Below are 22,899 nucleotides of genomic sequence, written 5' to 3'. Positions count from 1 at the left end.
TTGCAAATTATTTTCTTATTATCAATCATCACCTTCTATTCAACCCTTTTTCACCTCAGAAAACCCACATGCCTCAGGCTTAGAGGTGAAGCTAAAAAGGACATGTCAACCTAATGAAAAACAAGCAAGTGTTTTGGAAAGTCACAAATTTGTACTTAGAAGTGTTCAACACAAGAGTGCTAAGCCAGGTCAGGTTCTGAGGTAGTCCAACGAGATCTGCTAATATATGGGTCCTGAGGTCCTCATCACACTGCAAAATAGGCTCAGTGGCTCTCAGCTCCAAGGATGACTTGCAAAGTTATCTATTGTATAAGGCAATGTAACCAACGTGATCAAAAAGATCCTGCTTTTGTTTGTTTGTTCATTTTATAAGTTTTTAAGCTTTGTTATTTAAGCACTGTGTGGGAGAGCAGAAATCTCACTGGATTACCTAGTGCCTGAGGAGTGCATGTAAAACTTTCCTAGCACTGAAATGTTCCTGGAGCTCACACGGAGTTATATACAGGGTGGTACCTGATCCGAGACATGGAGAGGAAGCAGTTGGAAGGACATTTCACTACAATATTTGGTGCCCTGATTCATGGCCTCAGGATAAAATAATAGGCTTGACCCCTCCCACAGAAATGCTTTTAGCTGTTTTTTCCAGTGGAAAATTCTCCTACAAGACACAGAGAGTCCCCAAAGAGTCTGTCAATGAAGCAAGTAATGACCCATTGACTGTGACATTACTAAAATATACTGGAAAGGCAAAACCACAGAAAGAAAAATCATGATAGTGTCTTCTTCTTATAACAAACCCTGACTTCCAGGGACAGCTTTGCACCTGGCGGGGTCCCTCCTGGTTTAGTAAGGAATGTTTTGATAGGAGAAAGCTAAACTTTTCAATCTCTTCCCAGGCAGGCAAATCGGACTCCTAAGGTAGCAATATTCTTCAAAGTTCCCATCACTTTAGTTCATTCTTTGGGGTTTTTTTACCTATAGATTGGAGAATCATGATTGAGTTTTCATTAGAAAAGAGATGTCTTTGGAGACAGAAAAATTTTTCAGTAAAAGAGCAAATTCAGGAAGCTGTTAACTGGAGATAGAGTGCTCTGGGAGCATACCAGAATTTATCTTGTTTTTCTACTCCTTCCTGCCCGCCCGTCTGTGGCCACTGTCAGAGACAGAATATTAGGCTAGCTGGATCTGGCTCAGTAAGGATCTTCCTATGCTTTTATGAAAGGAATTTTCAAAAATGGAATTCGAGCAAGGAAGTGTTGAGTTCCTGAATATTTGTCCTGTTGTTAATAACTCAGAAGCAAAGAAAAGGCAATCAGAGATCACACTGGTGTCAGCAGCCAGTTATTAACACAAGCGAGTGAGGTCAAGGGATGGAAGAGAAGGAAGTGATGTTCAGGTCCAGTTATAGGATTTGGGGAATTTTCTGCTCTCCCATTTCCTGCTTTCCCTGATAACAAATATACCAGGTAACATTCATGTACCAAACCTGATGGCACCTGGGTCATTGATCAGACGTGGAGGCCCACCTTTAAGTGTTGTCAGAACAGTATGTCCTTTGAAGAATATCTTTCTTCTTTGAAGAGTAAAGGAGGAAGTGTGAGGGGAGAAGAAACTGCTAGGCAACCTTATAGATGAAGATACCCTGAGGTGTCTTCCAAAACATGGCCTCACATGAGACCTCACATGAGACCACTGAGTGCAATGGAGAGGGGTTGAGATTGCTAAGATGACAAGGCAGTTGTCAATGTACAATTTTATTCAATGGAAAGTAAAGCAAAGAGTGAGCAGATTCTCATGTAAATGTCCAAGCTGTCAAGCCACAGTGAGACTCACCTGTCAAGCATGTTTGATGCCCTTTCATGTTGTCTGATGAATATTCCCCCTGGTGGCCTCACATTAAGGTGAACTGCCAACTCCCCTTTGTGGGCTTCTACTTATAAACGCAGTCCTTCAAGATAACACACAATCAGCGGTCAGTATTTCTTCCATTTAAATGTCAGATAAGTTCATCATCTCAAACCCATGACAGTGAAGGTAGCTTTTAAAATACACTGCTGTGATATTGCAGTTGTTTCCTCAAAGTCTGATACCACAGAGTATGAAAAGAAGCATCGGTTTCCTTAGGGGTTGTGCGTGTGTGAAAATTTTGCAGACACAGGCAATGCAACATGTTTAAAACACAAAGTAATATCTGTTGTCTCTCCACCATTGCAAACCCATCTACTTGCTGGCTGCATATCAGCATGTCTAGAGTCAAGGCACACATTGCTGCATGGCACAGCAAAAGTGCATAGCTGAAATCTTCCCTCTTGTTACACTGCCAGTTCCACAGAAAACATACCGGAGTTGTATTACGTATTACAAAACAAGTGTGACACAAGGCTGAAACAAAGCCTAGTGTAGAAAATTAAAATTAGATGGAAAAGTTCCTAATTCTCCCCAGTGGAATCACACCCTTGAGGCCAGAGTAATTCAGAACTTTGGCGTTGTGACAGGCAGTTCTGTAATCTGAGGCCATTGGACCTGGGACTGTACTTTGGAGCTACAGTTTCTACTGACATTAAAATCTGCCATAAAACCAAGACACTCATCAGACAGAAAATGCAGTACACGGCAAATTTCGCTGATTCAGGCACTCACAAGTGTTATATTCAGAACCTCTTCTATACAGAGAAAGCATTGTCCATACTTTCTGTATGTAGAATGCACAAGTGCTAGATTTTAATCTTGTCTTCAGTTATCTGGTTTCTAAAAAAACACATGAAAAGGTATTTTCTAAACAACTTAGAGACTAAACATATGATGAATGGATATATATTAATAAGACTTTTGGTGTTACCATGTTTTATTTGGGGGAGGTGAAAAATGGCAGTGTACCTGTTGTTAACCCACTACAATTCTGTAGGGATTAGTTTAAGAAATTCAAACCTCATGAGTGTACACTTGGAGGAGTACCAGAAATGGGCAAATAGTAGTATCCACCTTTCATCTTGTAGTTTTTTGCAGCTGTGGACCAGAAATACTCTTTGAAGTCTCAAGGCAAATATGTCAGGCTTACTTAAGGCATCCTGGAAAGTTTTATTTGTAATGAATACTATAGGGACTCTCACAAGGCTCAGTTCCCCGAAGGATGGTAACCAGCAGCTTCAAGGACATTACTAGCAGTGATGGAACAATAACCTCTCTTGCTTTCTCAGAATTACACCCCTATTCTCATGTGTAGAGTTCCAGTTCACAGCAAATTTTCCTGTGTCAGCAGAGGCAAGGCATTTTGTCTCTATGTCTTTAGAACTACTCAGAATTGCTGTGTGCAGGCAGGTGCTGTTTTCTTCAGCTTCCAACTGACGCTACTATCTTCATGTTTTGCTAGGATGACCAGATATTTCTGTGGTATGTACTATTTATTTAGAATACTTTATAAGCAGCAGGGAGCAATGATGCTTTTGACCTATGGCTCTAAAAATACATGAGAAGTCAATCAAAATGAAAGACAAACCACACACTGAAATATGTTGTCCAGGATTTTGCTTCAACAAACTTGGCTGAGGCAGGAGAGGACTATGGATGATGGGAGGAGTGAAGGAATGACAACAACTGGGAAAAAAAAAAAGGCACAAAAGGTACTTCAAGAACATTAGCGTCAGGTCATGGTCTGCAGTCTGAATCTGAAATTTCTGACAAGCCTTGCAGCATAACAGAAACAAATATTCCGTATCTGCTAGACAGAGATTTTCTTGGAGGAGTAAGGCAGCAGAAGGCAGAGCAATGAAACGTTAGTGTCCCACTAACCTGCACCTCTGCATCCAGCTCATCCACATCACATTGGCAGCTCAGAGATAAGAGGCCAGAAAAGGCCAGAGGGAAGGTCAGAGAGAAACTGTAGGATTGTAACATGCACATGTATGTATCCATGCGCACAGGACATGTCCAGCCCCACAGCTGGAGCTGGCTCTGTGAACTTAGCCTGCATGGGTCCATAACTTGGGATGTGCTTTGCAGAGGGGTCAGACCTGCCATCGGGAGCTGAGTCCTGGTGTAAGCACCAGGGTTATGTGTACCCCTCTCACTGGTATTAAACACGGCTGATACTATTATAGCAAAGACCATATGAGTACTTTAAACTCTCTTGTCTTGTATCTGATTCCAGAATACTGTAATTGCAGTGGTGCTTTATTGTTACTGCAATTGCTGGTAGCTTTAAACTTTTGTAGGATGCTTGATTATTTGTCTTGCATGGGTTTTTTTTGGTTTTGGTTTTTTTTTTTGGAAAGAATGGACAGGTTAAACTATACAAATTTCATCAAAATGTTTTTAAAGAATGGAGAAAAGGGATTAAAATGAAACCCTGTTTACTAAAATAAGAGAAACCCTGCAGAGCTGTGATGTGACTGGATGACTAAGCCAGTTATCTTTCCCTGAACTGTGCTCTTTCCATAAGCAGATGGTTTCCTATTATAACCAGGGAATCTGAAGCCAGAAAAATTGCCCAGTTGTGAGAATTCCACTGGGGAGAACACGTTTCCTACCTTTTTCTTCCTCCTTCTTGTCTTCTCTTACTTTACTGCTGCTTCCTATCAATCTGGTCTCTGTATACAGTGTGGAAGACCTTATCCTATACTCTGCAAGGGAAAAGAGCCTGCTTCTGCCACTTTTAAAGAATCTGCAAAGAAAGTGGTGTTTCATGTTTCCACTCCAAGTTGTGAGCACAGCAACAGTGTGGCTAATAAACTGGTCAGAGCTAGACTGATGGAAGAGGTGAAGGGATCAATAATCATTTATTACCAAGTGGCTATATAAAAGTCCTCCTGCAAGTTCTTTATTTTCCCACAATTGCTGTTTCTAGGTGCACCATCACTGATTTTTATGCAATTCAGAATCTCAAAGACCATCAATTATCAGTGCTCGATTAACTCCTGAGGCGCGCTGTACTGTGACATGGAGCCTTGGATCTTGGAGCTGTAATATCCATGGTGCCATTTCTGCCATGGCCAGGTCCCTCAGTTCCTGCTGTCGCATGTCTGGGGCTCAGCTACCTCAGCTGAGAAAGCCCACTCCACCTTTGCTTGTGCCCATCTGGTGCAGCAGTGTCGCTTGCATCTGGGATGAGTCCACTGTACATTGGCATGACTGCTTCCCACCTTCATTACTCCTAACATCATTTCACAAACCATCCTGGACTTGCTGCTTTGTTTTATCTGTCTCAAAACACTTCTGAGGCCAAAGTGACTCTGACAGCTGGCTGACAAGCACAGGCGTCTTGTCTTCAGAGTTCATGTGACCTCCAATGCATCACTGTGCCACAACATTAAATACAGACCTGGTTGTGACCTACCCCTCCTGCATGTATCTTCTCAGTATCCCTCTCAAGTTGCTGATGCAGGCAGCTTGATCAGGTGCAAATTTCCCTGTATCTGCCCCATCTGAGGGGTTTGCTGGAGGAGGCTTTCCCATGAGGTTCTCTGGAATATTCTGTACACTTTACATCCAAATTTGTTTAGTTTCTGTCAGAATTTGTTGTGCTTTCTGAGTTGCTTGAAGCCTCCAGACAGGATTTTTTACACTTTCCCCCCATATCTAGCATAATTTATGCATAACAGCATAACTTATGCATAACTTAGTACTGTCTACACTGTCAAATGTGCTGGATTTCCAAGCACAAATTTTCTGGCTCCAAGCACAATCCAATGGCATTGTGAGAAAATGGTTTCCTAAAGAGATAATGATCAGGTACAAATGGATGTCCCAGTTTCATAAAGGTCACCTCCCAGAGTGTTACTGCCCTTTCAGTTTCTCATTACAGACATTGCAATAGATGCCAATTTTTAGGTCATTTGTATGCAAATGAAATATTTCAATGTTTTTGCTTGATTTTTAACTGATCTGTAAAAGCACTACTCTCACTTGTTCTTCTTAGTCATATTTTTCTCCCTAGAGCAAAACCTCCACTTATTGTAGCCTAATTTATGGCAAGAGGAACTTTCCTGGGTAGATGAGCCATGTACCACCTTGACCCTTTCATCTCTATTCCATACTCTGTTGAGGGTTCCTCTATTTCCTAAAAGCATCCTTAGTATCCTCTTGGGTTGCTGTCAACAATTGTCTGTCCACTGAATGAATTGATTCTCTGAAATCCCGAAGTTGTCATCTTTTTATCTCAATAATATGCATATTTTTTCCTTCTGGTACTGTTGTAAGTTTTAACCCTTCCATATTTTCCATTATCACTTTCGTTCATACTTGCTGGCATCATTTTATAATGGAATAAATTTTACCTCTGTAAGATGAGAGTTTCATTGACTCTAACCATCAGTGACTTGTCTGTTGATATTGCTGTCTCTGGTGCACCTAAACATCATTGAAAATCAGTCTGTGTCTCATGGGCCTTCAGGTGGACAGTCCACTCAGCTTCTATGTAGTGTTTTCCATGACTGCTATGAAGAAGTCTGCTTCCTTCCTTTACAGATCTCTGCTGATGCTTGTAAAAGCCTATGTAGTGTTGTGATCCTTTTACAAATGACAGGTATTATCTTGTGTGAGTTGTTTGTCCACTCCAGGTTTCTCAGAGTCTTGGGCTATGTGAACTCCCCCACTGACAGTGTTACGCTTTCCTGTCTTAGTCAAAGAAACACTGTGGGTTTTTTTCCATGTCCACAGCATCAGAGCAACATCTAACCTCCTCAAGCTTCTGGCAAGTTCTTCATTTCTTTAACAATTTACAGCATTGCTTTGCTGTAAGTTGATTCTGGGTATTTCAGTAGACACTTCCTTGAATTATTATTCTCAGAATCTAACTGTGATGTTATCACAAACTGAATTTGATTTCAAAAACTGGAAAAATATTTTTACTTTCAATCACAAACATACTTTCATTTTTGCCAATCTGGTTTATAATGTGGATTTGAAAACATACATCTGACATGTTTCACTTTACCTTGAAAGTGCTGCTCAAATTGCTGTGATTATCTTTGATAATTAGCCTCCTCTGCCTAAGTTGGTGGGAAAATATTTTTAACAATCAAGGTGCTTCAGAACTTCTCTGTTAGAAATTAAGCTACCTTTCCAGTGACACTTCTGGCTTATGGATACAGACTGAAGTACTAGGCAAATTACTCAAATTATGTCCTGTAGTCTGAAAGAATTTTGGTGCTGACAAGGCATTTAACATCTTGATTTTTCTGTTTAGGATATTTTCTTGTTGTTTATTCTTGGGAAAATTAGTTTTTCAATAGTCATCTCGAGTGGAGAATTCACTGTGTTCAGTCATGGATTTCACACTGAGCAGGCTTTCATAACCTGAACCCCTTCACAACTCAGCCAGTTTAAATAGCAAGGCCTCTCTCAGGTCAGAGCAGTCTCTCCCAGGTTGTGCGACACAGTTTGCCTAAGATTTGTTTTAACCTCAATATTGAAACAATATAGTGCCCGGAGTAGAGAATTATGGAGTAAAAATAATGAAGTTTGCTAAAAGTTTGGTCTTAAAATTTTGGAGAGGATGGTACCAGTAAGCAGTGAACTGACTTTCCCAGACAAACCCCTTACAGAAGTGGGGAAGCAAGATATTAGTGCAACCTCTGCATTATAAGTGTGTTGGCAGTGGCCCTTGTCTTGATTTTTTGTGCAAAGATGTAACGTACGTGCACACTACTGCATATACATGACAAAATTGTATCAGTGCCAAAAGAAAAGGAGAAAAAGAATCCTAAGTCAAGCATCTGCAAAACGTTCAGCAGTACTATTAACTTGCCAAGAACATGTGCAGACAAATGTTGTCTTTGGTTGCAATCTCCAAATATTTTCCAAATTCCTGGATTTCCATCAGAAATTGTTTATTTCCTACCAGAAATAACCTAGCTCTACTGTCCACCAGCAGACAGCATAAATGAACGCTGTTTCCTAAGCTCTGATAACTTTCTGTACTAGTCCTAGATTTCAACAATGGAGAGGCTTTAATTAAGTTGATGGACATAAGTGGGATTAATAAGCATTGGGGGATGTGTGTAATACTGTAGCAGTTAATAGGCAATGAAGCTTTTCTGATGACTTCTGGTCACCCAGCACATTCCTGATAACGAGGAAATCCTTCATTCTTGGAACAACAGTTCAATGCAGGGAGTTACTGATATAGATTTTTTCTGGTCTGAACAGATTATTTTATTTTGTTTATTGCTGCCAGTTATGCTCATAATATGGGTTTTGTGGCAAAACATATCATAAATAAGCCTTACCTCCCTGTCCATTAGTCTATAATAAATTCTAGGGCATAGTTTAAAGATGATAAAAGCTTCAGCTTTAAATGGAAACTGCAACTTGAAGCCCTGGAGTAACCAGAGATCAGTCAGTGGTAAATGTGGAACACGGCTAAGTAAATTACAGGGCAGGAACAGTCTGACAAGTTCAGATGCACACATATACACACATAGAAAATGCCATAGAATACAGGGATAATTAAGGTTGGAAGGCTATTTCTGAAAGTCATCTGATCCCATTCATGGTTTAAAGCAGGGCAAACTTTGAAGTTAGATCTAGGTTTGAGTTTAGGTTAGGTCATTCAAGGTCTACTCCAGCTGAGATACGAACATTTCCACAGATGAGGTTTCCCAGCAAGTCATCTCTCCAGCCAGTCAGGATCTGTCCCTCTAAATAGGGACTCTCTTCCTTAACCTCCAGCATATCATCTGTACTCCACAGCCTGGTACCATCAGCAAAGCTTCTGAGGGTTAGTTAATCCCTACCATTACCCAGGTTATTTATAAAGACATTAACCTGTACTGGCTCCAGTATCAACCCTAGAGAAAAAACTTTAGTAAATGACCATGAGGCAGACTTCGTACCTCTTATCTCAACACTTGAATCCTGGCATCCTGATCGATTTTTCACCCACACTGTACACCACCTCTTCAAACAAAATCTCTTCAATTCACTAGTGGGACAATATGAGCCAATGTGCTTGAAGGTTAATGACACCCACCGGTTTGCAAATGCCCTGGTACTCAAGGAGGGAGCAGCAATAAACTGCTTGGATTTTAACGAGAAGGGTATGCTGCTGCATGCCTTTGGGTGGAAAGAGTTCTCGATGGGAAGCCTTCAAAGGAGAAGGTACAGGCTGACTGCCCTGTATCTACCTAGCAAATTTAATGACCTCCAGCGATATGACACCATACACTCCAAGCCTCTGGGTTGAAAAAGCTTAATTCATTAAAGACTGTGTAGCAGTACTTAAAGCATGACTTTAATCCAATACAAGAAGAAAGAGGAAGAGGAAAATTTGTATGGCTTTTTAACCTGAGGTGGGTGAGATAGAGGGTCACACCTTCCTGCTAGCTGTAGTTTTAGCAAGTTCAGTGAAGTCTTTATTATTTCTGCTCTTGGCCTTAGAAAAAACAATCAGAACAAATTTTTAAGAGTAGAACAGGAGAATGGAGGAGTCATTAGCTTGCAGATTAATGCTGTGCTGCCTGAAAACACAATTAAGAATAACCTTTCTGAGTAGGCAGTGTAAGCACTAGTTGGGCAGCAAACTTAACTGGTAACCCTCAGACTCCTCTTGTTCAGGGACTGTAGCGGGACCAGGTGATAACATAGAAGAGGTCAAAGGACTGAAACATTGCCCTAGAGTTATCCTTGTAGTCTGGTATCCATGCTTGGCTGATGATAATGAAAAGGCTGGGAAGCTTCACTGATTAGTTCCCTGCTTTCCTTGCACCTACACAGACAGCAGAAATAATTTTCCTACCTCTATCTTTTAAAGTTGTTCTGAAGTCAGATTTAAATTTGCAGTAAAGCAAGGTAGTGAGGAAAAAGAAATGTGAACTGAAGGGAAGTTGTGTCGTGGAAATGAGAGAGCTGTTGCAGAGTATAAGCATGTATTTTGTGCAGCAATGAGTACAAAGTTTATGCAGCATTTAACGCTGTCAGACTGATGAAAGCCCTGATTCTGAGTGATCATATGATGAGCAACACTGGCTGTCACCCAGCACTGTTTTAGGTGGTGAACACAGCACAAAAAGAACATTAAAATGGCAAAGTCAAGCACTTAAAAAAGGAGAAATCCCAGAATCAAAGTACAGCTTCAGGGAGCCCTGACTTTACTATATCTCTAGGAGCGACTACTGCGGGAGAGCTCTGCCTCCCATCCATGGGTCAGGGCTGCAGCTGTACTGGTTGGAGAACATAGAATCACAGAATCATAGAATGGTTAGGGTTGGAAAGGACCTCAAGATCATCTAGTTCCAACCCCCCTGCCATGGGCAGGGACACCTCGCGCTAAACCATGTCACCGAAAGCTCTGTCCAACCTGGCCTTGAACACCGCCAGGGATGGAGCATTCACAACTTCTTTGGGCAACCCATTCCAATGCCTCCCCACCCTCACAGTAAATAACTTCTTCCTTATAACTAACCTAAACATAGCTAGTGATCTGTAAGGATTTTGGCTGATCATAGGTTTTAAGGCAAGAGGGTATCACTATGACTAGTACATCTTATGAAGGATCTCGACCTCTAAACTTCCCTGAATGGGTTCTGGCATATGCACACATGTAGCTGCAAATTCTCACTGTGCCAGTAAAACCATGTGCACTAGGAAAACTTTATGTGAAAGGTTGGGTCTATGCCCCAACATCTTTGAGCTTTAAATCTCCACCATCCAGTAGTCATAGAAATATTTTAAAGTGCAGAAAACAATATTTTTTCCTCCCAAGCCCATTGAGAAACACTCAAATCACTTCCTCACCCCCACCCTGCAGCCCCCAAAACTGTCCCCATAAAAATATGTTTAACTCCCTGTTGAAACTTTTGGGACCAAACTGTATAACAAAATTTATACAGTTATAACAAATTGCAAATGTTATAACAAATTGCAAATGGAGCATCAGAAGTGTCATGGAACTTAAAATGCTTCTGTCACTGTAAAAACAGCTTTCTAAAAATGTATTTTCTACAATGTATCTTTACATCTTTCCACGTGTATCTTTAGCATTAGCCGAAAATTTTTTCTTCTCACAGCTTATTTCAAAGACATTCAGTTGTGGTCAGGTTTATCATTATCAAGGCACTCCTCCATTGTTAAAAAAAAAATGAAAATAGAGAAAGCGATCACAAAAGGGCAGACACAAACAGATTATATTTTATTGCAGACCCAATACTTTGGTCTGATCCTGCCAAATCAGCCTTGTGACTATGTGGGACAAATACATTAAACAAGTTTCCCTTCAGCATGGAAGGATAAGAAAGTTAAGCAGTCTCGCTGAGATTGGAACAAGGACAGAGACAGAATCATGCACATCATAATAAAAGATATTTTTTCCCTAGGCTTTTACTGTTTGGAAGAATAAGAGGTTGTACATGAAGCAAAAGTGCTGCTGCTGTCAGGTGTTTATCTAATGCAGCCTGAGTTGCCTCGTATTGAATCCCCCAGACCTGGGTTTCTACCATTGCACAGTCATTTAGCATTTTGACTTTTTAAAACAAAGTAGGTCACAGGGTTTCCTCACCCATCGTCGCATACACATAAGAGAAAAAAGAATTGAAAAAGTGTCTTTACCATGGGGACACGTATCAAAGCACATTTGTTGAGGATGACAGAGACCATAGAAATTGTTTAAAAAAGAGGTTGTGCAAGATCTAGGTGAAGGTCATCCTTCCATTTTAAAGTGAGGATTCAATCCCAAACAGATTAGCATGAAAACTTAATTTCTTAGTGAAATAGGATGGGAACATAGCTTCTTCTTAGCAGGTGACCTTGAGAAAATGGGTGTGAAAAGCCTATGATACCTTCAAGGAGCTGTATGGAGAAGTCAACACAAAGAATTTTCTTAGCTTCTTGCTAGATGCAGAGAAATTTACTGGATAAGGAATAATCCCTGTCAAATAGCTTATTTCAGTCAGTCAACAAATGCCAATAAAAAAATTGCTTGATCATTTTTTTTTCTGATCCTCATCACAATAATAGTTTATAATCTCCTTTACATGCTGCTCTACATGTGAATGCACATGCAAAAGCTTTAAGATGATTCCATGCTTTGTTCAAGCCAAGCTACAGCAGGCTTGTGTTCAGCGCCAGATAGGTTGCCTAGCACTATAAATAACAAAATCTCTTTTTCTCCATCATCAGCTTTCAATCACAACACAAGTGTAATAAGACTGTATGATTTCTGTGTGACACCTTGGTGCTTTCATAGGCAAGATGAAAAGCTTTTCTGCAAAGTCAATAAGACTCCTGAGAAGAGAGGGAAGTGCCACAAGACCTTTTTTAATTGCTTTTCTTTGGCTGACTTTAACTAATGCTGTGGGCATTTGTCCTCATCGTGGCAGTTTGGCCTTTATTGCCCCTTCACTCAGACACAGGGCTATTTTGGCAGAAAGCAGATACATAGATAGAGTGGTGATGTGAAGAAAATATGCAATGAATGTTTTACATACATGATGTATGCATAACAATGTATATCAAAAGAGGCAGTCTTTGTACAGGTTTTTTTGTTTAAAATCGCAGTATCAAACAAGAAATAAGGTGGTGTACTTTGTCTTTTTCAGGACTGGCTTTTTGCATGCACTTGACTGTCTCCTTTCAATACCCTTTCAAATCCTAGTGGATTTGCATCTGCATGATTTTCTTCTCTCCCTAACTCCTTCACTCCCTGTGCTTTCCACCAGAGTGTCCCACAGGTCTATTACCCTTCAGGATGGGTGCAAGGCTTGTCTACGGAAATAGATATAGCCATGGAGGGAGAGGTGTAAGTCAGGTCAGCTAAATAAAATAGCAGATTTTGGCTGCAGTGGTTAATAGTGCTAATTAATTTTGTTTCGAGCTTAGCTTTGAAAAAATACCTTAAAAAAAAACCTTTAAGTTATTCTTTTTCAAAAAGTGTGTAATAAAAATAGAACATTTTGGGGGTCAAGTTTTCCATGCCAAACTTTTTAACCCCAGCATGCCTGGGTGGATTCTTTTTCAGGTGCAAGGGAATCGAGGTGATCTTTCCTTAATGCTGTCTTAATGCTAACTTTTACTTTCATTTCTGGACATGCTCATTCTGCTGGTAACCATTCTGTTTCAGCAGGTCCCATCTTAAAATCTGACTAGAAAAAACCCCACTTCTTCATCACGCCACAAAAACTGGGAGCAACTCATACCACACAATCCACCAATGGCTCAAGCAGAGACGAACAGCATTGCTTTAGCTCTTGGTGGCAGGGAAAGGATTGGAGAGAGGTCACTTTTTCTGGAATCCTGACATTTGCATGGAGACATTTTCTAGGATGCTGGAGAGGGACTCTTCATCAGAGACTGTAGAGACAGGACAAGGGGTAATGGGTTTAAACTTAAACAGGGGAAGTGAAGGTTAGATATAAGGAAGAAATTCATTGCTGTGATGGTGGTGAGGCACTGGAACGGGTTGCTCGAAGAAGTTGTGAATGCTCCATCCCTGGCAGTATTCAAGGCCAGGTTGGACAGAGCCTTGGGTGCGAGGTGTCCCTGCTCATGGCAGGGGTGTTGGAACTAGATGATCTTGAGGTCCTTTCCAACCCCAACCATTCTAGGATTCTATGATTCTATGAGACTTTTTTCTGATGATGATTTTGAGTGAGCAGCCAAAGCTCGTAGGTCACAGCCAGCCGGAGAATGAAGCACCGCAGCTGACCTGTGTGGTGACACACTTCAGGCATCAGCACCTGCGTTCATCCGGCAAGCTTCCAAGCCAAGCTTGCACTGTGCCCAACACATTTTGCAGTTTCTAATTAAGCCCTAAACTACTTTCAGCTTTGGTGATCTTCCTGCTGCTTTCTCTTCCCCCACAACTAATTTCAAACATTCATGTTCAGTGAGATACAGGAATAGAAGCGACTCAGCTTACAGTCACCCTCACTTAAGGAAGCTGGATATAAATGTGTTTCTGAGCTATGGTTTACACCAAAAATCAGGACACCAGAGACAATTAGCCCACTTTGCTAGAGCTGGCTGCAAAGATCATAGCAAGTTCCTAAACTAACCGTGAAAATTAGCCTTCAGCTAATTCGTGTCCCTTCCCATAGTGCTGCCTGTTCCTGTGACCCAATCTGCCCCTCCTTAGTTTAGTGCATGACTTTCACTCTTCCTGCTCAATCAGAAGCCTGATCTGGCCTAGTCTAATCTGACCTAATCTAGAGCAAACTGTGGAACCCCAGTCACACACTTCTTTACTTCCAAATCAGTGTGTCACTGCTCTTTGTATTATTATTTTTTAATCACGTCTCGAGTTTCTCTCTTCTTTGCATACCTCCTCAACCTGAATGAACCTGCTGTTTCTCCATCAATATAATTTATTAATCTTTTGTTTTGGAGTCTGTATCTTAAGTGTGTGAAATACTTTGAAATCAACAAGGGCACATGACAAGCAAAAAAGCAGCACCGGGGTATGGTGTGTATCCAACGGAGTCATCGCTTCTGGGAAATTTTCTGTTCCTAAATTATTCTGAGCTGGTTCAGCAAAGGATTTCTTGTAAAAAGGTAGTGAAGAAATCCCCCTTTTGCCCCAAGGTTACAAGTTACTTTGTTAGACCAGATGATAAGACAGCATGATTCTATCAGGACAAATCAACATTTACTGAGCAAATCTGTGTTCTATAACCTGATTTACTGGTGCCATCTGCCAACACCTGTGAGCAGATGCTCTGTAGGACCTCACTAATGTGCAGGAATGATTGGGAGAAACCCACTATAAATGACTGAATTTTAAAAGTTGTCGAGTGTAGCAGGGGAGATAACAAACATAATGAAAAATGTCTAGGAGAATGCATCCCAATGTTCATTTTACAGTTCCACGTCCCTAACAGCAGTACTTCAGAGCATACTCATCTACATATGTGGGTATGTGGTGCAAAAATAAACCAAGCACTCATATTTTCCTATGATTTTGCTCCAATCCTTTGCTACTGTATGCTCCAAAGAAAAGAGAGCATTTTGGTGTGAGCAGTTACAGTCACAGCTTACCCGAATGAATGAGTTCTTTCTGACTGCAAAAAATAATTTTTAAGGTCATATTTGAGCAGGTCAGGACTGCCATATTGCTAGCACTAATGTCTTTTTTAAATAGTTTTCCACTACTCTGCAGTTATTTCCAAGCCCTGTGTACTCTGAGGGCATGCCAAGGTAGAAGCAAACGAGTTTGCAATTATTGCCACCAGCAACATTAATTTTGCATACCCATCTTTACAAAAACACAGGGGAGCAGAAAGAGAACAGAAAGATGAGCAACTCATCCGAACAGAGGTTTGAAACGTGCCTGTGCTCAGAGCAGGGACCGCAGCATGTGAGCGGGAGCAGCCCTGACTCCCGCAGCCCCACGGACTCCTCAGAGAGGCGCGGGAGCATCCCAGTCCCACAGTCCCCATGGTCTCCAGGCCTGCTGCTGCCTCCCACCTCCTCCTGCCTGCAGGATTTCCAGAACTAAGCATTCATCTCTTAGGAGCTGCATTAAAATTAGAAGCTGAAGCTGTAGCGATGGGGGAGACACTTTACCTTCCCTCTTAGCACATACTGTATGACAGCCTGCTCTGTCCACGTCAATGACATTACTTGTCGTTCACATTCTCAGGAATGTGTTTTTGACAGGCATAACCTATCCAATATCTGATAAAGTTATAAAATCGGGGGACAACAAATTTCAGTCACTGCCACTCTTCACTTATCGTGCCAATCCATTAAAATCACACACTCACGTAAACTCTCTGTGAAGAAACTATCACTGAACTATTAATAAAATCTTCCTGAACTATTAATACAGCCTGTGGGAGCTTTAATCCACCACAGGGACTGATTATGTAAGCGCACAGGCACAAAGACGCTGTTTTTATCCTCAGTTTAAATGACCTTTCATTTTAAACAGTTCTGTATCTGAATGAAGTCTTCCTGAATCTAAGGGAAATTATTTTCTTTCAAAGGGAATTATGTTCTGATTTGCAGTAAACTGGCAAGTATGGTCGAGATTAAAATGCATTTGGTTGGCAAGATGTGTGTTTGCTCTTTTGATTGTGAAGGGTATGATTTATGGAAGGATTTTTAAATCTGTTTGTGCCACAAAAAGCAGACGTCCCCTAACCTAGAAATATGTTATTATTTAGTTTTTGATCTCAGGTCATTGATCTATGAGGCCAAATTATGCAGTTTGGAAAGACTGACCATGATCATCAGGTTGGATTTATTCCTAATTTTGGTATTCCACAGATAGCTTTGTTTTTCTCACACATCTCAATGTGAGGAGATGTTGGAAGATCATCTTGATTTTTAGCTTTCAGGCAGTTCAGAACAACAGCACAGTAAAAGGTTTCTGATGCATACTTATGCCAAAAGAAATAGATGTCATGAAGGCAAGAACAGGAAGAAATAATGAAAAATTGTCTCTCATTCATCTCACAGCTATCGCTCCTGAGCTATTTAACAGGACATTATGTACTGGGGTCTTCAGTCCCAGACTCATTTCAGTTCAGAAATTCCCCTGCACAGGATGTCTGAGTGGAGAAAGGAAACAATGGTCTCTGTAACAGTTTGCTTGCATCTGCCTCTTAAGGCACTTCTCCAATCTGAAATAAAAGATGTATTGAGGCCTGTATTGGTTTTAGGGGTGCCTGTGGCAGCTCCACTGTGGCACTCAAGTGTTCATTTCTTTGAGCATGGGAAGAGATTAACTGAAAACAGTAAAGAAACAAATACATAAAGTCAAAAAAAGACAAATCAGGCAAAAGAATAGTCCCATCTACAGCACCAGTTGCATTCAATCAACAGGAACAACTAAAACCCTGTGTTTGGACAACTTTCTCTCTCTATGTTAGCCTACACTGCTTTGAGAAGGTGCCACTGCAGCATGGTTAGATATATTCCTTGCTTTAGTTCACTTCAGGTGCAAGTGAAGAAGACCTGATCTGATTCTGGCATGGTCTAGCTGCCCAAGAAGGTATCTGGAGCCATTTCACTATTTCTTCCCTGTTATTGCTGAGTAGTAAGTTAGCTAGATTAACACTGGGTTTGATTTATTTCTTCATACTGCCATTTCTTCTCTGAGCAACATAGAATCATAGAATCAACTAAGTTGGAAAAGACCTTTAAGATCATCAAGTCCAACCATTACCATGCTAGTATGTCAAGCCTGGTTTTCAAAAGAAATTACAGTAGTGCCCACAAATAATCAGACCAAATCCTGCGTACTGTATTGTATTTATGCCATTGGAATAAAATGTAAATATATCCTCAGAGTCGGGTATTTTTAACAAGGAATCAGATTAAGAAAAGACTCCATGATCCCAGGGTCCTTTTCACAGTACGCTCTAAAAAATGTACCTCATTATAAAATACACCTTCCCAAGGAATCACAAGACATGAAAAATCAAAAGAGAATTCCTAAAAGCAAAAGCTCTCCAGCAGAAAATCAATTTCAGCTACTTTCACCTTGCCCCAGGGAAAGCAGCAGAGACACTAAGTGGGGTGTGGGAAATGTCTCATACATCTTCCTGGAACTGCACAAGGCAGACCTCCAGACGGGAGCTTTTCTTTCCAAGACAGCTCTGCTCTAATTAGGGACTTGTGTAAAATTGGTATGTTGCAGTTCCAAATAGTGTCTGGATGATTCCCAGATCAAATTTCTTTGGTTTAAAAAAAAAAAAAAAAAGGAAAAAAAATTGTCTTTGTCCTTGTTCTAATTGACAGCCTTACAGATGCAGGTGGACTGAGGGATGAAGGTCAAATTGAGCTTATTGTGCCTAATAGGCCAGGGAAAAAAAAATAGCAGAAAGTTACACACAAAAAAACCGTGTTATTTGGTGGTTGTTTTTTTCCTGGCCATCATGTTCCCTTTTCAAGGACATTTGTGCATTTTCAGGTGTACCTTCAGAATGAAAGGAAAGCAAATGCCTTTAAATAAAATGGTTATATGAGGGACTTCCATGTAACAATTAAGCTACTGATGCACCAGGCAGAATCTAGTTTATGGACTAAACAATCTATGTTGGGTGGACATAAAATTAATTTTCTATATAGGAAAGTACATCCTTCTCCTTAGCTGACCTTTTCCAGAGGAAGTATGACAGTTTAAACCTCTGGCTGCTTCCTATAATTCTCAGCATTCAGAACCTTTCTGGGTAATGTGCTATCATTAAGGCTGGTCTACATGTTCTAAAGAAAATCCCCACATTCCTCCTTGGAAATGAAATTTGACTGACATTTCTAACTGAAGATTGTGATTAGTATCATCTGTGCATTCTAGTAAGAAGGCAAAACAATTTTTCTTTTTCAGGTACAAATCTCTGTGTCTTATAGTTTTTCCCCTGCTCCCGATCTCTCATTGCTTTACCGTCCTTTGTTTCAGACTCAGACTGTGCCTTCCTCACTGACCTATGCTGCTATGGTACAACCTGGGACAGCTATGGCAGCTCAACCCCAAGATGAAAAGGAGCCCAGAACTTCTCTCTTAGCAATAGAGCTTGTGGGATGGCATCCAGCTTGACAAACATAGAATTAAAAATTAAAAAAAGGCCAATATGGAACATTCCAATATTTCTTTTCTTTTTTCTTTTAGAATATCCTGTGAAAATTTCAGATCTTCAAATTTTCATTCCCATGTAGGAGGAAAGCAACTGCGTATGTGAATTTTGCGTGACTTGGGCATTTTTGGCTCTAGTCTGCTCTAACCCCTATTTTAGGTTATTACACAGTAAAAAATCACTTTGGGCTTCACACTTCTGTTGGTCAATGTTTTTCTCTAGGTCGTCTCAGACTCCCTCCAGCTGTTTCTCAGCACAGCCCAGCTGAAGTCACTGCAACCTGCAGCACTGCAGTAGTTTGTGTCAGTCTGAGTTATGTCCCTAAACTCTAATGAATATTGCAGCAGCAATGGAAATGCAGTCATCTTTATTGTGAGTGAACACCTCAACAGAGCACGTGCCACCTTTAAAAAGCTCAGTTCATCGTTTATTGAGATTTAAACCGGGATCACTTGTTACGTTACACTGCTTGGCTTCCTGCGTGCTGGCCTGACTATCCACTAGTCTTGCACAGAGCATTCAATATTAAGATTTGTAATGGTTTCAGGTCAGCTGATGTGTCTGATGTGTAAGTGGCTTATACTACTGTATAGCAAAAGCAAAAGGTATCACTTAATGCCTGTGGCCACTCACAAGCATTACCCAAGTGTGGTTTAAGGTGACTGCCAGGGCAATCCACGGCCAGTGCCAAAGAAAGAGCATGGTACGTCCTGCCAGACTGTGCAGGGTGGTAGGAGGTGGTGGGATACCTACATAGTACTAAATCTGGGAGAAAAAATGACCTTGAATCAGAGCAGAATCTATACCAAGCAAGTGTATAAGGGGTTTTTCCATATCATCTCACAAATCCACTTCATACCCTCATCAGCTGTGTTCAATCTCCGATGCTCCAGAGGAAGGTGAGAGAAAGCCTCAGGATACCCTGTGCTAATTGTGGGGGGAATGAACCTGCCTGAGTCCCAAAGCCAAAGCCCTGAAGTAAGAGACCTGATTATGCCCTGTCTTTCCATGCTGAGCCATAGGGGTTAGAAGCACATGCAGGATGATGACAGCCTCACCAGAATCTCCCTTCACGGGGGAGAGACAGGCACCTCTCCTCTCACTGGAAGTGTATTTGCACACAGGAGCAGCAGTCATCCCCCATCTATGCAATGTGAAAAAATCCTGGGCTCTTCCCTGACTGACATTTGTTAGATGAGAGTGTAGGTACAAAATACCCATCACAATATACAATAACCTTTGAAGACACGCCAGCAACCTCCTCTTTTATTAAAGCGTGCCAGGCTGGCTGAGCGGAGTAGGACGCAATTGCAAGCACCTCCCCGGCGGGACACTACCTGCATGCTAATGCCAAGAGCGTTTGTGCACAGCCCGGCAGTGAGAGCTGGGCTCCGGCAGTTTCCATGGTGCTGTCATGGTGTGCTCTCCCCACACCTTCACTTATCAGCATTTCCCACCCATCCTCCTCCCCATAATATGCTGCTTGCTCACCCTGAAAGGTCAGCCATTGTAATGATGATTTTAGCAGGGGGGGAGGCAGGGAGGCCGAGGGGTGAAAAGGTGAGCTGTGCGCAGCAATGTGCGTGGGAACTGGGGCTTGCCTTATGCTGCACAATGAGAAATTAGAACGCTTCCCCTGAAGGGAGCGGGGCTCATCAACCCCCTCTCACTTCCCATCTCAGCCAAGTCGGATGCACTGATGGAGTTAAAAGATGTTCAGGCAAAGTGGCTAGAAAGCCTACTTTAAATCATCAGCAATTGATGTGTTAGTGTGTGAAGGGGAGAAGGGACTGCTTCTGCTAACAGAGGAAACTGATACAAACGTTTCCAGGCATCTTTCTTTTTGCATTTCCCCTCCCAGTAAACCCAGTGCTTGTTTGCAGATGGAAAGAGGCAGGCTTCTTCCTCTGACTCCCATCCTATTGACTGCTGGACTAAAGCACTGCATTTATTAACTGCCTTCCTTCTCTTTCTTTCTGTAGGACAGCTTTCCTGCCCGTTTTGGAGGAGTCCATTTTGTCAACCAGCCCTGGTACATCCATGCCCTGTACACATTAATCAAGCCGTTCCTCAAAGACAAGACAAGGAAAAGGGTAATTAGATGGGGATGGGGGGTGGGATAAGAAGCTGCAGTGCCAAAGTAGCCTAGTAGCTGCCTGTTTTCTTTTCTTCCTTCTTTTTCTCTCTGCATTTTTCATATGGCCTCAGAGAATTGCTGCTGTCATTAAAACTTAGAGTTTGCAGTGGTTTGGATTGAATCAATAACTCAGCCAGGAAGCCAGAAAGCTGTTATCACAAACAAAGTGTAGATACATTTTAATGGGACATGCTCAGGGATAGAGAAAATAGACAACGTGGAGGAATTATCAGGCCTGGCTGAGGTCACCTGCAGTGAGGCAAACTTGAGCTCAGCTCTTTTTGTGAGGGTAAAATTTCCTATTTCATTCCTTCAGTAAGTTGGGTGTTTTCACATGGTGAAAAACCACCTGAAGGCTGTTTACTCACACTGCAGAGGAGATAGATCTTCCCCACTGAAACCCATGCGGTCATCTTAGCCATTTCTCCTCTGCGGTCTATCAACCAACCACTGGGTCATTCCTCAGGAGGCCCCAGAGCCCACCCTGGGGTCTGTCTGATGAGGCAGGACAAGGGTAGTACCAGCCCGAGAGAAAAGAAGGATTAAAGACAAATGTTTCTGAAGTAGTGCAAAGTGACAACACAGCCTGGTACACCTCTGGGAAACATCAGTCCTGGGGAGCAGGGCTGGATTGCCCTATCAGACACTGAATGCCCACTCTTCACATCTTCTTTCAGTAAGCTCCACTATCTATCATCTCCCTTTTCTTCTCATTGTTCTTGGTACAAGCTTCTATCCTCCTAGAGTAGCAGTATGGTCATTATCTCTGACTTCCACTCTCCCTGGTCTGGTACTTAAGAAAGTGAAAGTGTCATGTGCCAAAAGCAAGCAAATCGGGGTTTTCAGAAGTGTTTATAGTGCCAGCCTAATTCCTCAACTGCACACCCCAAAGCTAATCTCCTCCCTGCTTCCCACCCAAGCCACCCCCGAGCACTTCAGGAATTCCCACCTGAAAATGCAGTGTAAACTAATGATGCTCCACACCTCATTAGTGCTGTTGTTACTGTACTTAATGAAGTAACGAATTGATGATGACTTTGAATTTTCTTTTATCTAAGATCTTTCTTCATGGTAACAACCTGAACAGCCTTCACCAGCTAATACACCCTGAATGCCTGCCTTCTGAATTTGGGGGCACTCTTCCTCCATATGACATGGGGACATGGGCTCGAACGTTACTCGGTCCTGACTACAGTGACGAAAATGAGTACACCCACACCTCCTACAATGCCATGCACGTGAAGCACGCATCCTCCAACCTAGAGAGGGAGGCCTCGCCCAAACCCATGAAAAGGTCAGTGCTGCCTTTGAAATCACCTCCTAAATTGGCTTTCTGAATAGGTCTGGCGTAAGTCTAGCAGGAACGGCTCATCTGGCTCGGAGAGAGGCTGTAATTTGGCAAGTGTTGATGGTAAGGAGCCCTGGACTGTGCTTGTGGTGTGGTGGGAGGAAGTAAGCCTCTCTGTGGAACCATAATTATTTCTCTGATTACTGTGCATGAAAATGAGGGGAAATTAATAAGCCCCTGCACAGAGCATTACAGAAAGTATATCAGAGTGAGATGCTCTTCTGTACGGCATAGTGTGGCCAGCATCACCACTTCAGTGCTGGTCCCCATTGCTTGCTGCTGCTGATCCCAGTTAACGATAAGGGGTTTACCTCCTCGGAAATGCAGCTTTTTTGCGATGAACACCACTGCCCTCTAAAGGGAAAATGGGTTAGTCTCCTCCCTCTGCTTCTGCTCCCGCTTTCAGTCCAGCCCTGCTAAGGCATCAGAGTTGCTCTTTTAAGATCTCTGGGTTTAGATCTAGTGGTTGTGCCTTCAGCTCTGAATGCTTAAAATTACTTCTCGAGAGTATCACCCCCCAGTAATTTGCATTGCTTGCAGCGATGGAGGGAGGAGAGTGGGATACTTGGCACAGGTTTGTGGGTGGTATGGCAGAGCCAACACCATCTGCAGTGGAGTGACGGCCGTTGCCTTCCCCGCTGGAGTGTAACATCTGCACTCACCTCACCCTCTGTGCCCCACTCTGCAAAACTGCTTTCCATGCAGATCGCAGTGATGCTTTCACTCGCTGCTGCCACTTGATGAGTGCAGTGCTCACAGACATAGCGTCACTCTGTGTGACAGGGAGCGACCATCATTTTGTCACAGCAAAATCAAAGCTGACAACACAGACAAGCCATAATGCCGTGCAATTAATTTTAAAAGTCTTCCATCTTCAGAGGAAAAAGAAATGCATTCTTGATTCACAG

General features: G+C 42.0%; 1 protein-coding gene across 3 annotated transcripts in view; it reads left to right on the top strand.

The window, feature by feature from the left end:
* CLVS1 (clavesin 1) overlaps nt 1–22,899 on the top strand; it is a 131,036-nt gene that overhangs the window by 92,877 nt on the left and 15,260 nt on the right. For all 3 annotated transcript variants that reach the window (XM_030485443.1, XM_030485441.1, XM_030485442.1), the window contains 2 exons: nt 20,489–20,599; nt 21,702–21,937. In XM_030485443.1, coding sequence (XP_030341303.1) covers nt 20,489–20,599; nt 21,702–21,937 — 347 coding nt within the window. The remainder of the gene's footprint in view (nt 1–20,488; nt 20,600–21,701; nt 21,938–22,899) is intronic.

This window comes from Strigops habroptila, chromosome 1 (genome assembly GCF_004027225.2).
Source record: "Strigops habroptila isolate Jane chromosome 1, bStrHab1.2.pri, whole genome shotgun sequence".
In the NCBI taxonomy this organism is placed as follows: Eukaryota; Metazoa; Chordata; class Aves; order Psittaciformes; family Psittacidae; genus Strigops; species Strigops habroptila.
Note: the sequence above shows the minus strand (reverse complement) of the source record. Positions and strands in the feature narration are given on the sequence as shown.